Below are 14,006 nucleotides of genomic sequence, written 5' to 3'. Positions count from 1 at the left end.
CTTCCAACCAGGCTATGCACTGTCCTGCCTACAACATCTTCTCTCTGCCCATTGACTTGCAGAGCTGCCCTTGCACATATACAGTCTCTTCAGCAACACACTGCAAACTACTGCAGTGCAGTCTGAGCCACGAGCAGATCGAGATTTAATCAATGGGCTGCAGCTGACTAAGCTAAAATAAAATGCTTGTTGAGCAGAACAGTCCAGTGTCAGATCCTGCAATGGGAGAGAGACTCCAGGAAAAACATACCCTCTCCTCTATTTTCAAATAAATATATAAGACAAGGCTGCTAAGCACTCCAACACTTTCAATTAGTATTTGTGGAGCCACAGGGAATATATTTATGAAAGCAGAGGAAAACTATAATGTTTTCTGTACTGCATATTAGCGACAAAACTAGCAGACCCAAAGACCAGTAATGATCAAGGAGTTATTACCCAAAATCTGACCTACATTAGCACAGAAGACCTTCATGACTCAGAACATCTCCACTATATAAGCACATGTTGTTCATCACCTGCATAATAATGCTTATGTTTATTTCCCCCTTCAAGTTCAACTTTTCCTCTCAGCCCTAGCTCTCAGATTGAACATGTTCTGCTAGTCCAGCTCTCTGCAATAAAAATTAATGCATGATGAAAAATTTGACTTTTGTGCTTTCCACAGAAGATACTTGCACAAATTGAATAAACCCCAATTTTTCAATGCATTTCCCAGTTGCTTAGTTCTGCTGCCCTAAGATGTTACTGACTGCTGGTACTGCTGCCATTGCAAAGGTGGGTCATACAACCAGGACATCGCAATGAATGCTGTGATGGGAACCGCTCATGTCTGTATCTGAATCATGGCAGAAGGTTGCACCTAGGGGAAATAACAGTTAAATCCTTAAGAAAGCTCTCTGCATCCTGTAATATCAAATTTGTTATGGAAGGTCTTGGGATTCCCCACAAGATGGACCTTTGGGGCAGGAGGAAGGGAAGAGGAGGAAATCACAATCAGAAAACTGGACTTGTTTCACAGAAGAGTACCCCCTGCATCTGTAAGCACTTAGTAACTTGTATTTTATAGACCTTTATAAAATTCCTTTCATTCATCTTCTTGTTCAGGTTATAATCACAATCTCTTCACTCCCTCTTCATGCGAGTTTGTCATTACTACCTTCTGAATACTGCAATACCTTCTGAATAGATCTGCAATACCTTCTTTAAAACTGGATGAGTGGAATCTTACACATCATCAACTGTTCTCTCATCTGGATTTGTATAAAGGCACTAAAAAAGGTTTTGTGGAGGGACCATAATGATTGCATCACTGGAAATTACAGCTGTCCTGTAAAGAGGCAACAAACAAAGAGTTCTGAGATCAGCCAAATTCAGAACATGATTTCCTTTACATCGGAGTTTAACTCTGAGGCTGTTCCTTCATGTTCAACAAAAACTTTGGCTTGAAAACCATGAAAAATTAGATTTAATTTTTCCCTCTATTTATGGTATTTATAAGCAGCACAGTAAACAGACAACTAACAGAGCTGTAGGAGCTGTGACAGCAGTTAGCCAAGCAAGGGTGTGAGGGGGCCCAGAAACTTTGCTCAGGACACCATGGGCCTAACTGCAGTTGCAGTGATGGTGGTGATGGGCCACAGGGTCTGGTCCCTGCCATAGGCTGATGCATTCTGGAGACCCAACCCAGTAAAAGCCCCAAAGGAAGGATGTGGCCATCCACACTGGGCTGCAGAGAGCACCTCTCTGGAGGCCCCATTTATAAGAGAATTACTCTGGCTGAGGTACAGAGCTGCCAGGAGGAGAAGGAGCTGTGGTGAAGTGGCAGAGGAGGTGAGCAGTCTGAGTAGAATCATGGAGGGTGACCAAGAGTTCAACAATCTTCACAGAACCTCTGGAAGTGAAAATCAAGAACCCTGGAACAGAAGAAAAAAGGGACAGCTAGCAGTAATGCTCACAGGAGTAACAGATGGAGATTCCCGAGAGGAGGGAAGCTGGCAGCAGAAGGGAGGCTCCTGCCCCACATGCAGATCTGCACGTACCGAACAGATGTATTAACTTGGGAACTGGTGAGGAGGAACAAAACCCACTAGGGGAGCCACTTGAGCCTGAATCAAATGTCCATACTGAGAAGCAAAGGTGAACGATGGTCACTGAAGACTCCTTCCTACAAGAAATAGAGGCTCCATCTACTGACCTTCGTGGCTTATTGAGAGCCTGCACATGGGATGATAAGGACAGATTGCCAAGATTTGTGTGGCCCTTTGACTATTAACTCTTGCTGCTCATTCATGGGAGCACCAAGAGCACCTGATTTTCAAGGGGTGACCTTGAATACACTAAGAGTGACTACAGACCTTGAGGCATGGGGGCCTGGGTGCCCTCCTCCTAAATCCTGCCAGGGAGCAGGAGAGACCTAGGTAGCAGCAGATGCATTGTGCAAGTCAATATCAAGACATAAAAGAAAATTTTGGCTTCTGTGACCATGGGTCCCTCTAATAAGGAGAAGTAAGCCCTAATGGGCCAGGGAGTGCTTGCTGAGTGAACTAATTGTAATAATAATGACCACCCATCCCTGGAAGTAATTAATATGTATGAGCATTTAATATATAAAAACCATGAAGTTTTTGTCCCTGGTTGCACAAGTTTGGTGGAGCGATCTCCCTTGTGCCCAGCGCTGAATAAACAAATACCTGCTACTCAGGGATACAAATCTGTGAGTAGTTTCTTTTACAGCTTTTCTTGGCATCAGTTTGGCGACCGCGGCAGGACATCTCTGCTGGGCTGCAGGATCCGCTGGAGTCTGGGACTCCCTTGGCGTGCGCTCCAAGAGTTCTCGGAGGGACTCCCAGCTTCACCGGCTCACTGCGGGAGCAGACAAGGACTGACTGCTTGAAAAATAAAGTATTTGTTTCTGTTCTGTTCTGGAACCTAGGTTATCTGGTTCCCATAAGCCGTGGAGAGACATCTCACACAGGGTGCAGTACCACAGGTGAAATTCCTGAGTTGGTACAGGGAGAAGAGTCCCCTCTGTACTGGGGTTTGAGTCCCTGCCGTGGGTTAAGTCTCATCTGTATCTGTATTGGGGTTTGAGTCCCCGTGGGTAACTCTTAAGGCTTTTTGACTTTTGGCATGGAACTGGGCATTGGGGTCACGATTCTGTGTTTTATACTTGTGGCACTGTGTTTCATTAACTGTTTTAAACCTGATTGTGTTCCGTGTATGTGTTAAACAAATTCGTGAGAGGAGACTGATTTAAGTACCTAGAAACATGGAGCCAGGCAAGTAAAGAAATCTCTCGAAAGAGTCCACTGGGGTGTGTCCTGGCACACTTGAAGTATTTAGGAGTAAACCCTACTGGAAATGTAAGGAAAAAGGGATGAAAGTAGCTATTTAGGTAGGAAATGCTGACACCATGATGCAGGGTGCCTTGACTGTTACAGTAAGAAACAGGCTGGTTAAGACTGCCCCACCAGGGTATAAGATACATGAGTGAAGGTTCAGAGTCACAAAGAAAGGACAACACCAAACAGAAGCACAGTTTCCTGGAGGTCCTGGTGGACAACAAGCAGCCATGAGCCAGTAGTGTGCCCTGTAGTCAAGAAGGCCAATGGTATCCTGGTGTACATTAGGAAGGTCATTGCCAGCAGCTTGAGGAAGGTTATCCTGTCCCTCTCTCTACTCAGCCCGGGTGAGGTGTATCTGGAGTGCTGTGTTCAGTTCTGGGCTCCTCAAGACAAGAAAGACAAGAAGCTACTCCAATGGGTCCAGCAGAGAGTGACAATGACAATTAGGGGTCTAGAGCACCTCACTTATGAGGAAAGGCTGAGGCAGCTGGGCATGTTCAGACTGGAGAAGAGCCAACTTAGAGGGGACCTCATCAATGTGTAAGAAGGGAGGGTACCAAGAGGATGGAGCTGGGCTCTTCTCAGTGGTGCCAAGCAATACGATAAGAGGCAGCAGACAGAAACTGATATACAGCAAGTTCTAACTTGAACATGAGGAAGAGCTTCCTTACTGTGCAGGTATGAACAGATTGTCCAGAGAGGTTGTGGATTCTCCCTCACTGGAGATATTAAAGAACTGTCTGGAGGCAATTGTGTGCCATGTGCTCTGGGATGACCCTGTCTGAGCAGGGAGGTTGGATCAGATGACCCACTGTGGTCCCTTTCACCAATATTAAGCATTCTGTGAATGTGTGTGATTCTTCTCTCCAGCATTAGATCATTCACTCAAAGTCTGGAAGTCTCAGGTACAAAAACCTCCTCTCCTACAGGAGTTCTTGCATTCTCACTTGACAACAGAGTACCACAAACACAATGTATTTAAGCCACAGGCAGAATAGGAGCAGGAGTATTGAGATGTGTCTCACTAAAATTTTACAGCTGTGCAAAAAATTCAGACATATTCCCCAAAAAAGGGATGTCAGGAGACTCACAGCCCTGGAGATGGTCCTGTTTACTGTGGCTAAAGTAATTTTTCCACTGTCTTTTGTCAGAAAATATGCAAGTCTTGAGCACCAAAAGATGTTACTAAGCTTAATGGACCAGGAATACTTTGTGAATTTATCACTGACAGTGCTTCCCTGAGAAATGCAAAATTCCAGGTCAAACATACCCTGCTGAATACAGGTGACAGATCTTAACCAGAATTTGCCACCTTTCAGACAGGAGAGAGTGGGGCATGGAGCGGCAGCGAGAAGCAGTAAAGAAATCAGCATCTCCTCTGGCAGTTTTGGCAAGCTGCCTGTCTTTTCCTTCATTTATTTGTCCTTGCAAGTGTTTGAAAACAAAACCCTCTGGAAAGATTAGTTGGGGTTTTTGTGCACTAGCAGTCTGTCTTGTTTTTCATAATAGCCAGAGTCTCCCTTGATAGCCAGGATGTTGCCTCTGATCCAAATGCCAGAAATGCTGATGGTAGCCAAAGTAACAGCATTCAGCCAGGCCCTGAGCAGTTCCCAGCACACAATGGACGCCAAATGGCTACATGACCAACGTGCATCAGCTCTGCCTGTCCAAAGCAGTAACTATCAAAGACTGACTTCTACAACCCTCAGAGAAATATTGTTGAGAAGAGCTGAGTTTCCCTGATTACTAACAGAGCTGATGCTTCCTTACACACCACCTGGCCCCAACCATCTTCTGTCTTTATAGTGCAACATGAGTTCCTACAGACCGTTATCCAGGAGACTTTGCAACATCTGGAAAAGGGCAAGTGATAGAGAAGTGAGACCACTCCCATGAAAGCAAATTTGTGCAACAACAGATCTTCTCTGAGTACCATTTGTGCTAATATTAGCATCACACATAAGGTAAATCAGTTTTGTTTTCCTAGAAGCATAGCATAAATTCAGATTCAGAATAAATTTGGATTTAGTTATGCCAAGTGGCTCATAATTTTAGAAATGCTGAGCAATCAAGTGGAACTGTCCAGTAGCTGTGCCCTGTACACACACACAAACCAAATACATAGTACTCATCAGAAGCTCAGCAGAGAAACAGCTCTCTAGGTTAAAGCCACTGTGGTAGCCCTTAAAGGAAGGCCTGGGAAGCCAGAGTGGCAATAGTTGAGGATGGAGAAACTAATGCTCTCCATGAGAAAACCATGAAGAGTAGAAATGGTCCGACCTCAAAGCTTGGATCAATCTCTAGAAAATCAGAATGAGACCTTTTATGCTATCTGACAACTAAACAGCTTCTTGCATTTACATTAACGAAAATAATGAATACAGCTTAACATCAGTTAATTGGACACTAAAAAATTAATACATAAAATCAGTGCCAGCACAGCTTTCAAGAGGGTTTTGCTCCACAGAATCACTGGTTTTTCCCTTTTTCAAAATCACATATGTTTTCAAAACAGAGAAGTGACAAAAAATTATAAGGCAAAAGGTGAGATTTAAAAAACTCAACAAACAACAAATCCACAGCATCCTAAAGGCCTGGCTCATTAACTGTATTACTAGTAAGTCATTCAGAATCTTTCTGAAAAGGTGGTAAGACTGAGGCTATGAATTTCAGAGGATATTAAAATAGCTAATACTTTTTATGGCATTATTCATGAAGTATGACAATGCTTCTGCAACTGTAGGAAACTGCATAGAACCTACTTGAGTGGAAAATGTCTGTTAATAAACAAATGCAACAGAGAAAAATTCAGACATCCTTCCAGAAAAAGAGAAAGTGAGCTCCTTCCCTCACCTATCTGGTTTTTTATTGTACCTCAGAATCAAATCACAAAACTAGGCTCAGGTTGATCATGTTATAAATCTGGAAATTGTATTCTTCATGGATGAAGGAATGGAAAGAGAATGGATAAAGAAGAATCCACTTTACTAGCTTGAAATAATCTCTTCGGTGAAATATAGCTTTTACTACAAAAATCTCCAAACAAACAAAACAAAAAAAACACCCCACAAGAGAATAAACCCACAAAATTTCTCATTTCACTTGCCTTCATACCACCCTTCACCTCCACCTGCTTCCTAATCCTCAGTGCATTACCTGAGCAGCAGTCACACCATGCTTCTCCAGACAAATGTCTCAGTCGGGTAAGTGGGACTCAACAGCGGTATCAGGCAGCAGGGACACAAAGGACCAAACAGCCTGGTGACTACTGTATAATGTTAACAGACATCGAAGTGAATATTTATGTATTCTTTATTGTACCATTTCTGTCAAAACCCCTCACCCCCTGAAGTGTGGTCTGGAAGAATAGGTACATTAGGTATATGAGACTTTACCCCATATGATACACCTGCATCCTAAACAAACAGATGTTTTACCACTTTCAGCAGAGCATACTCCTACCCCTCTGGGGATTCTCTGTCTCTTTTCAGGAAAAGACTGTGTCATTCATCCTTCTATGAGAATGATCTGTGGCAAGCAAGCAAGCACCAGAATTAAGACCAACCTTCTCAGAGTCCTGCATTCTGACAAAGCCCCTCCTCACCCATACCAACCCAAGCAGGACACAGCTTGCAAGACACAGCTGAGGAATCTTTTGCCCTGGAACATGTCAAGGCTGGATGTAGTGCTGTTTCTGTAAACAGGGGCTGGGAGCAAAGTAATTCTAAATTAGGGTGAGAAAGGAAGAAAATAAAGGACCCAAAAGAAGAGAGGTGGGAAAATTGTAAAGAAAGAATGATAGGACTTGAAATACAGAGATAAACCATAGTTACTTCACTGAAGCAATGAAGAAATTTTGCAGAAAACCGAAGGCCAGTTTCAGTCCACAATGGGCTTGAATACTGATTGAAGAAAGAGGAAAGGAGTGGGGCTGCATTTTGAAAAGGGCAATATGGAGAAGGGCTACCCCCAAACTAAACAGCATTCACAAGGAAGACCAGTAGTAGTACATAATGTGTGTCTTTCTAAGAATAAGATGTACACACAACATTTGGAGCTGCTCCCATCGACAGGTGAAAATAAAAGGCTTGCAGTGTCCAACTGGAAAGACTTATAAAAAAAGATTTCAAAATATAGAAGAAAAATCACCCAGCTATGTTCATTTACTAAAGACACAAAATCTACTCCATAACCTTTGCTTTTTTCCCACTCCCCAACAACAGCCTGCACTACAGAGTCTCTACATTTAGCTCTGATGTTGTCAACATTTTCCAGAAGAACAGTTATCTTGTGGATGGAAAAGGTATGCAGATCAAAAGGTATAAGCCGAAGATGATAAACAGAGAGACTGTCTGAGCCCTCTCTGCTTGTGCTGTGCCCTGAAATAAATCTAGGAATTATGTGACAGACACTTAGAACACCTGAAGCTTAACACATCCTTGTGAGTGACCCCAGACAGCACAGTGCTGGTAAAAGGACTGAAGATGACACCCACGTAACATGGCACAAGTTATGACCCCTGCCCTTACCTCCCCTTCAGACAGGCACACTGAAATACTCCTGCTAGGAAATCTCAACAGGGGCAATATACACAAAACCAAAGCCTGGCAAGGGTGAGAACAGCGTTACAGGTCGCGGTTCACAGTAAGCTCTGCCTCAAAGACCAGGTCAGCCTCTAACTTCTAGCATCTTCTTTATAAAATGCTTTAAGAATACACCAACCTGTTTCCCTAGACCACAGAGAACTGAACTAGACCAGTCCCCTGGGGCTACAGAACTTACATGGCCAGCATTGGGCTCAACCTCTTTGTTAGTCCATATTGTACTCAGTAAGTATTGCAAGCCTGTGGAAAACATGATTATCCTAATGGAAATAAAAGGAAAAAGAAAAGCCACACACCTTGTAAGACAAAAGCAAACATCCCCTCTTAGATCCTCAATTCAGATGAAGTCACCTGCTGTTTCTCATCTTGCAGAAAATGCAGTCCAATATAATGACCAAGTGTAACAACCACAAAACAAACAGAACCACAAATCCTTTTCATGCCTAATCCGTTGCAGAAATGGAAAAAAATTACTTGACAGGTACTTACTGGCCGGACTTCCCCAGTAGTGTTGGTATACTGCCGGGCCAGACCAAAGTCTAACATGTAGCACTTTCTGTATGTTGAAGGTAAGCGGCCCATGGCAAAGTTGGACTAGACAAAGAAAGAAAAAAACAAATTGATACCAGCACCTTGGGTAAGAGTGGCCATTTGTTAACAAAACTTTGTCACATAGCTCCACATGCCTCTGGTAGGAGCAAGTCAAAAAGATTCATTTCAAGATGCATCTCAAACATGGTTAGAGAATCACTGCCTTGTTAAGAAGTTCACTTTGCAGATAAGAGACTGTGGAGTCTCAAAATAACTAAAATCCACATTAGCTTAGCTAAATTTCAGCTGCTCTGAGAAAGAGCTACATTTAACATCACTAGCTCTGCAGTGAGAGCTCCATCACTTGCATAACAGGCTGGAGTTGCTGCAGACAAATGCTTGTGTGCCCAGTTCAGCTGCTAGCAGGCATTATTCTGACTCCCAGAATCTCCATCCACTGTATTGCATTGCCTAAATGTATGTGAACATTCAGGCATCTAAAAACCACTGGGTTTGGTTCTTAGTAAATAAACCAATAACAAGGAAACGGAGGAGCTGTTTTTAAACCTCCATCTTAAAGTTATATCTTTACCATAATGGACGGCTGCTCAAGGATTTGTGGCCAGTCACACCAGTGACTGATATTCAGCTGAATCTGATAAGCCAAAAGTAGCTGATTTTAAAAGGAGCAAATGATTTTGCTGGAAGGAAGCTGGTCTCAGGGATGATGTAGCAACAAGTGTTCAGGTCACGTAGTGAAGAGCTGTAGGAAAAAAATTGGCTTCTACAGTGAGACTTGGAATTACTGTTCTTTGCCTAAGCAGATGACCAACACTGTGTCTGACACTGGAAACTGTGCTCCAATTTTTTTGGCAATCACTTAGAAAGGATTAAGAGGATGATTTAGCTAAGTCAAATACATGAAATAGCATTTATTAAAATGAAGGGTCACAGAGCTAGACATCCTCTCTGAACTCCTTTTATAGTAATAATTGGTTGGACTCCAAATGACTGTTCAGAACTAGATTGCTTCATCATGTGATCTTGACTGTACAAGCATGACTGACAGCTACCAACCCACCATGGAGCAGCCTCTGCTGATTAAAACTAGTTTGCTATGCACTTAAAGGAAGGACAATACTGTATTACTATTCTGTACTTACAGAAAATAGCCAACGTGTCAGACAGTGGGAGTGTGCTAAGAGGCCTAAATGCCTATGCTGAGGCCTGCCCATATTCAGACTGCCTTTATTGACTCAAGCAGAACAGACAGACATACGACTCAAAGGAAAATTTCCCAAACAACATACAGGCTTGATGTCACGATGCAGGAATCCCACAGAGTGAATGGCTTCTATTGATTCCAGAATCTGTTTGCCTAATCGCAGCGTTGTGCTCAGCGTGAAAGTCCCTCGAGGCTGACTCCTTCGAAGATCTGCAAGATTTCGGCCCTGAAACAATCAATAAAACACTTAAAAAAACCCACATCACACAAAAGCACATTTCACAGCTGTGAGTTCTAACATGCAGCCACAAAAAAAGCAGAAATGCTGCTCAGACAGGTGCTCACCTTTTGGCTGCTTTATTTCTTGTATAAGATCTTCTAGTACTTAATTTTCAATTTTAAATGATGTATTGGCTGATAAGAAGATACCAGACATGGCAAGTCGGCTGATGTACTTACTGTTTGTGAAACAGGCACAGCATGGACAGCAGTGCTTCAGAATGTGTGAGACCAGCACTTCTTACTGTTAAACCCAGACTATATAGAAGCTGATTTAAGAACAGCCTTTGACTGCTCTCTGAGCCATCTGAAGACTAAAGCAGTACAAATACGATAAGCAGGTCATGAAGATGCTTATCTATGGCAGCTCATAGAAGCAGTTTCATCAGAAACTCCTTAGCACACACTGCCTGGTTCAAGCTCAAGCCAGCATTGCTGTGGCAACACCACAATGGGGAAAGTTGTCTATCAAGAGAATCATACCCAAAATCAGGAGAGGAGGATTCTTCCACTGACACAAAAACAACTACCAAAAGAAATTTCTAATTTACCTCTAGTTAATACATTTCGGGGGGGTGTGGGGGTGTGGTGTGGTGTGTGTAAGGCTACCAGCGGTGCATAAGAAGAAAAGTAGACAAGTTTCTACAAAAAGAAAGTAAAAAGGTAAAAAAGGACAGAATAAATGCAAGAAATACGCAGTGTTCTTTAATGTCTATCATCTCGGTTTTGTCTATACCTCTTTAGATTTGTAAAGAGAAGAAAGGTATTAAAAAGAGTACACTCCTACCCCCCTAATCCACAGAACTAATACATTTACCAAATGAACAAAAGTTTTAGGAATAAGAGTCCATTGTTCCTGAGAACATGCATCAAAAAAAAAGCTGTTTATCACTATCCTATAGAATCTCTTGATTCTGCTTTTGCAAAGACATATATGCTATAATACAAGTCCAGATGAATTTAAACAAAATTTCTAACACAAAATATAAGAGATTATAAACATTTGACAAAAAAACACAGATTGCTCCCCAAAGCAGTGAAATGCCATCTATTCATCCATCCATTTCCAGTTCTCAAGTTACTTACAGATATTGAAATGCCAGCTGCAACTGGTTCTTGTAGTGTACAACTAGGCTCTCAAATTGGTTTGACCCATGTTTCACTTCAGGGATCTGGTCCCTTGAACAACCACACCTGATACAGGTCAGCTAATAGATACAACCAAGCCATAGCAGCCAGCCCAGGTTTGCTCTTTAATACAATCAAAACAAGACACAGCCACTACTCTAGTGCTTAACTTCTTAAATTTCTATGACAGTTTAGTAGAGGCAGCACCGATTTGTCATCCTGAAACATCCAAGTTATTGAATTGACAGCAGATCTTTCCACTGTAAAGCTATTCCTTGGACACCAACTCTCTCACCCAATCTTAACAGGGAAAGGCAAGACAGATTTTTTTGGAGCCGCACACTGAAATGTGCCATAAGTTTCCCCAGCTTCTTTGGGAGAGGGTCTTGGACATCTGCTCTCTAGAAACAACCCAATGTAAATATCCAATACGACTCCCAGGAAAAGACAGAAAATGAGGATTATTTTCCAAATGAACACCAACAGGATGGCTAAGATACAGAGCAGGTGCAATGAGTTGCAAAGCTTAGAGTGGAAGCCTCCATTCCAGCGACTGAAGAGAAAGGGAGAACTGCAGTACACAACAGTCACAGGGACACATGATAAACCATGTCTAGCAGGCCTTGAAGCTGAAGGAGAATTTTAGCCTGAAGGGTGGTGGTGCAGAACTAGTTAATGCTTTAAGTATTAAAGTCTTCATTTGCAAATAATGAAATGATTTTTAGCTCTGCCTATTTTACGAACTCAGTTACATAGTCAAGAACAGGCTAAAGATTCCATGCAGAGAAGTTTTTTGTCCAAGGTATAGTCCCTTTCATCAGGACAATCCTGTTAAAGGACAGGATTGGGGGGGGGGGGGCTAGAAATCTCGTTCTTCTGTGAGCTCCAGATTAGCCCCTTCTAGTCACACTGCAGCAGCAGCAGCAATAGCCAGGGCTGTTTAGAGAGCAAAAGGATTTTTTTTCTAGCCTTAACAGAAGTTGAGATGTCAATGGCACACAAAAGGCAACCCCAAGCACCACAATGTTTTTATGCATCTCCCTTGCAAAGAAGAACTACACTTCAAAAGAATCAGAAGCTTATTTTAAGAATTGGGATCTGCTGGTATCTGTTTTACTTCATCTGCTGTCCAGCAGTACAGTAACCATGTGGTAACTCCCCAAGTATTTACCCATATTGACTTAATATCAGCAGTGTTCAAACATGAGCAAACACTTTCACAGCAGAAGCTGAGCTACTGCTGAGCTTGGTAGAGACAGAGGAGCCAGAGAACACTGCATTTCACAGAGAAACTGTGCTGTTGCTGTGACACCACTGGCTCCTACTGCACTCTGAGCTCTGATACAAGACACATATTTTGAATGCTGCATCACAGAGCTCAGCAGGAGATATTTCAAACAGCTGCCACTGCTGCATAATACTGTGGGTTGCTCCTGCAACCATTGTGAAAAGAGAGCTTTCTCCAGAAAACTGACAGAAAGCCATCTAAAAGAGAAAAGCAGAGCATTGTGAAAAGAGAGCTTTCTCCAGAAAACTGACAGAAAGCCATCTAAAACAGAAAAGCAGAGCTGTGAAGTATTTCAGTGCATCTTGACAACTGGAGCCATCCCAAGGGATATCACAGCAACAATCACCCCTTCTCATTGTCTCCCATTCCACTCTCTTTCTGTGTACCACAAAATCTTTACACCTGTGCTTGGCCTTATTCTCTCACTGTAAATCCTTCCCTGTGATGCCATCTCCATGGGACAGAAGGGAGAGGTGAAGAACAGAACTCACCTGAAGCTGCATGACCACATAATTAAATTTTTCATTTCTTCCACAGCCGATAAATCTGCAAACATGATCCTTCCCTGAAAAGAAACAGAAACATACAGAGTGGTACATAAGATAACAACCCAGTGATTGTGACTTAGAAAAATGGTTTCTGATCAGGGGCTTGTAACCTCAGGTGAGGTGTTTTGCAGAACAGACTGATTATGTTTCTACTTCCCAACAGAGTACTGACATTCAACATGAAAACTGCCTGTGACATGGCCATGAGTGGAAATCAGTGTCAGGGATCCTCAAAGCCTCACACTGACACAGGGCACAAATGAGACTGGGACAAACTGCAGTTTATACCCTCACCATGTGTACACAACACCACCATCCCATGGGTAGCACACATGACCACATAGTTTCACAGGTTTGCTAGCAGCACACCTCAGCTCACTACACCAACTTGACTCAGTAAATGCTGACTTACACACACCACCACACTTGCCTAGTAGCACTGCTTACCTTGAGACAGCTAATTTAATATACTACTTCAACGTAGACAAACCGTGATTTTAATAGAAACATTTGGAAAAGAAAGATGCTTATGGAAAAGCTCCACTGATTCATAAAAGTAATAACAACAGAAGGATATAAATCCAGGCAAGTCCATGTCAAGTACTGGCATGGTGTTAGAAGCACAAACTACACCTATTCAGGCAAGATCAAACTAAATCAGCATTCAGCTAGTCCTCAGGGAGGAAGCAGCGGCTGTGGTCTCAGACCGTGGCCTGTAATGGATTTGTGATAGTTTGCTCTCTGAATTAACAGAAACGGAAGTATGAGACATATACTTCCCTACTAGTAGACTACTGATAAAAGAGTTAAAGGTTGATGCACACCACAATGATGAACTCTTGGGTCCTAGTGGGGTTTCTAAGCAGGGAAGGGGGTGCATAGTTTTGTTCTGTATTTCTTTTTAGCACTTGAGCAATGGTGATCTTCACTAGTTTTTAAACCAAAACTTCACAGTTTTAAATTCAAAAAGGAAGAACAGAAACACATACAGTACTCAGTAACTGCACTGTCTGTAACACCCTCAGGGCCCTGCTATTGTTGTCATTGTGTGCACCA

At 42.6% G+C, this 14,006-nt stretch overlaps 1 protein-coding gene across 1 annotated transcript in view; it reads right to left on the bottom strand.

Annotated features, from left to right (window-relative positions):
- TTBK1 (tau tubulin kinase 1) overlaps window positions 1-12,967 on the bottom strand; it is a gene marked incomplete at its 5' end in the record, with an annotated part of 72,448 nt that extends 59,481 nt beyond the window's left edge. Inside the window, 3 exons of the mRNA XM_009071741.1 lie at window positions 8,441-8,545; window positions 9,793-9,933; window positions 12,894-12,967. Of these exons, the coding sequence (XP_009069989.1) occupies window positions 8,441-8,545; window positions 9,793-9,933; window positions 12,894-12,967 (320 nt within the window). The remainder of the gene's footprint in view (window positions 1-8,440; window positions 8,546-9,792; window positions 9,934-12,893) is intronic.
- Window positions 12,968-14,006: the final 1,039 nt, after the last annotated feature.

The sequence above is a fragment of the Acanthisitta chloris genome, unplaced genomic scaffold (genome assembly GCF_000695815.1).
Source record: "Acanthisitta chloris isolate BGI_N310 unplaced genomic scaffold, ASM69581v1 scaffold9413, whole genome shotgun sequence".
Taxonomy (NCBI): Eukaryota; Metazoa; Chordata; class Aves; order Passeriformes; family Acanthisittidae; genus Acanthisitta; species Acanthisitta chloris.
The sequence above is the reverse complement of the archived record's forward strand: the minus strand, read 5'-3'. Positions and strand labels throughout refer to the sequence as shown.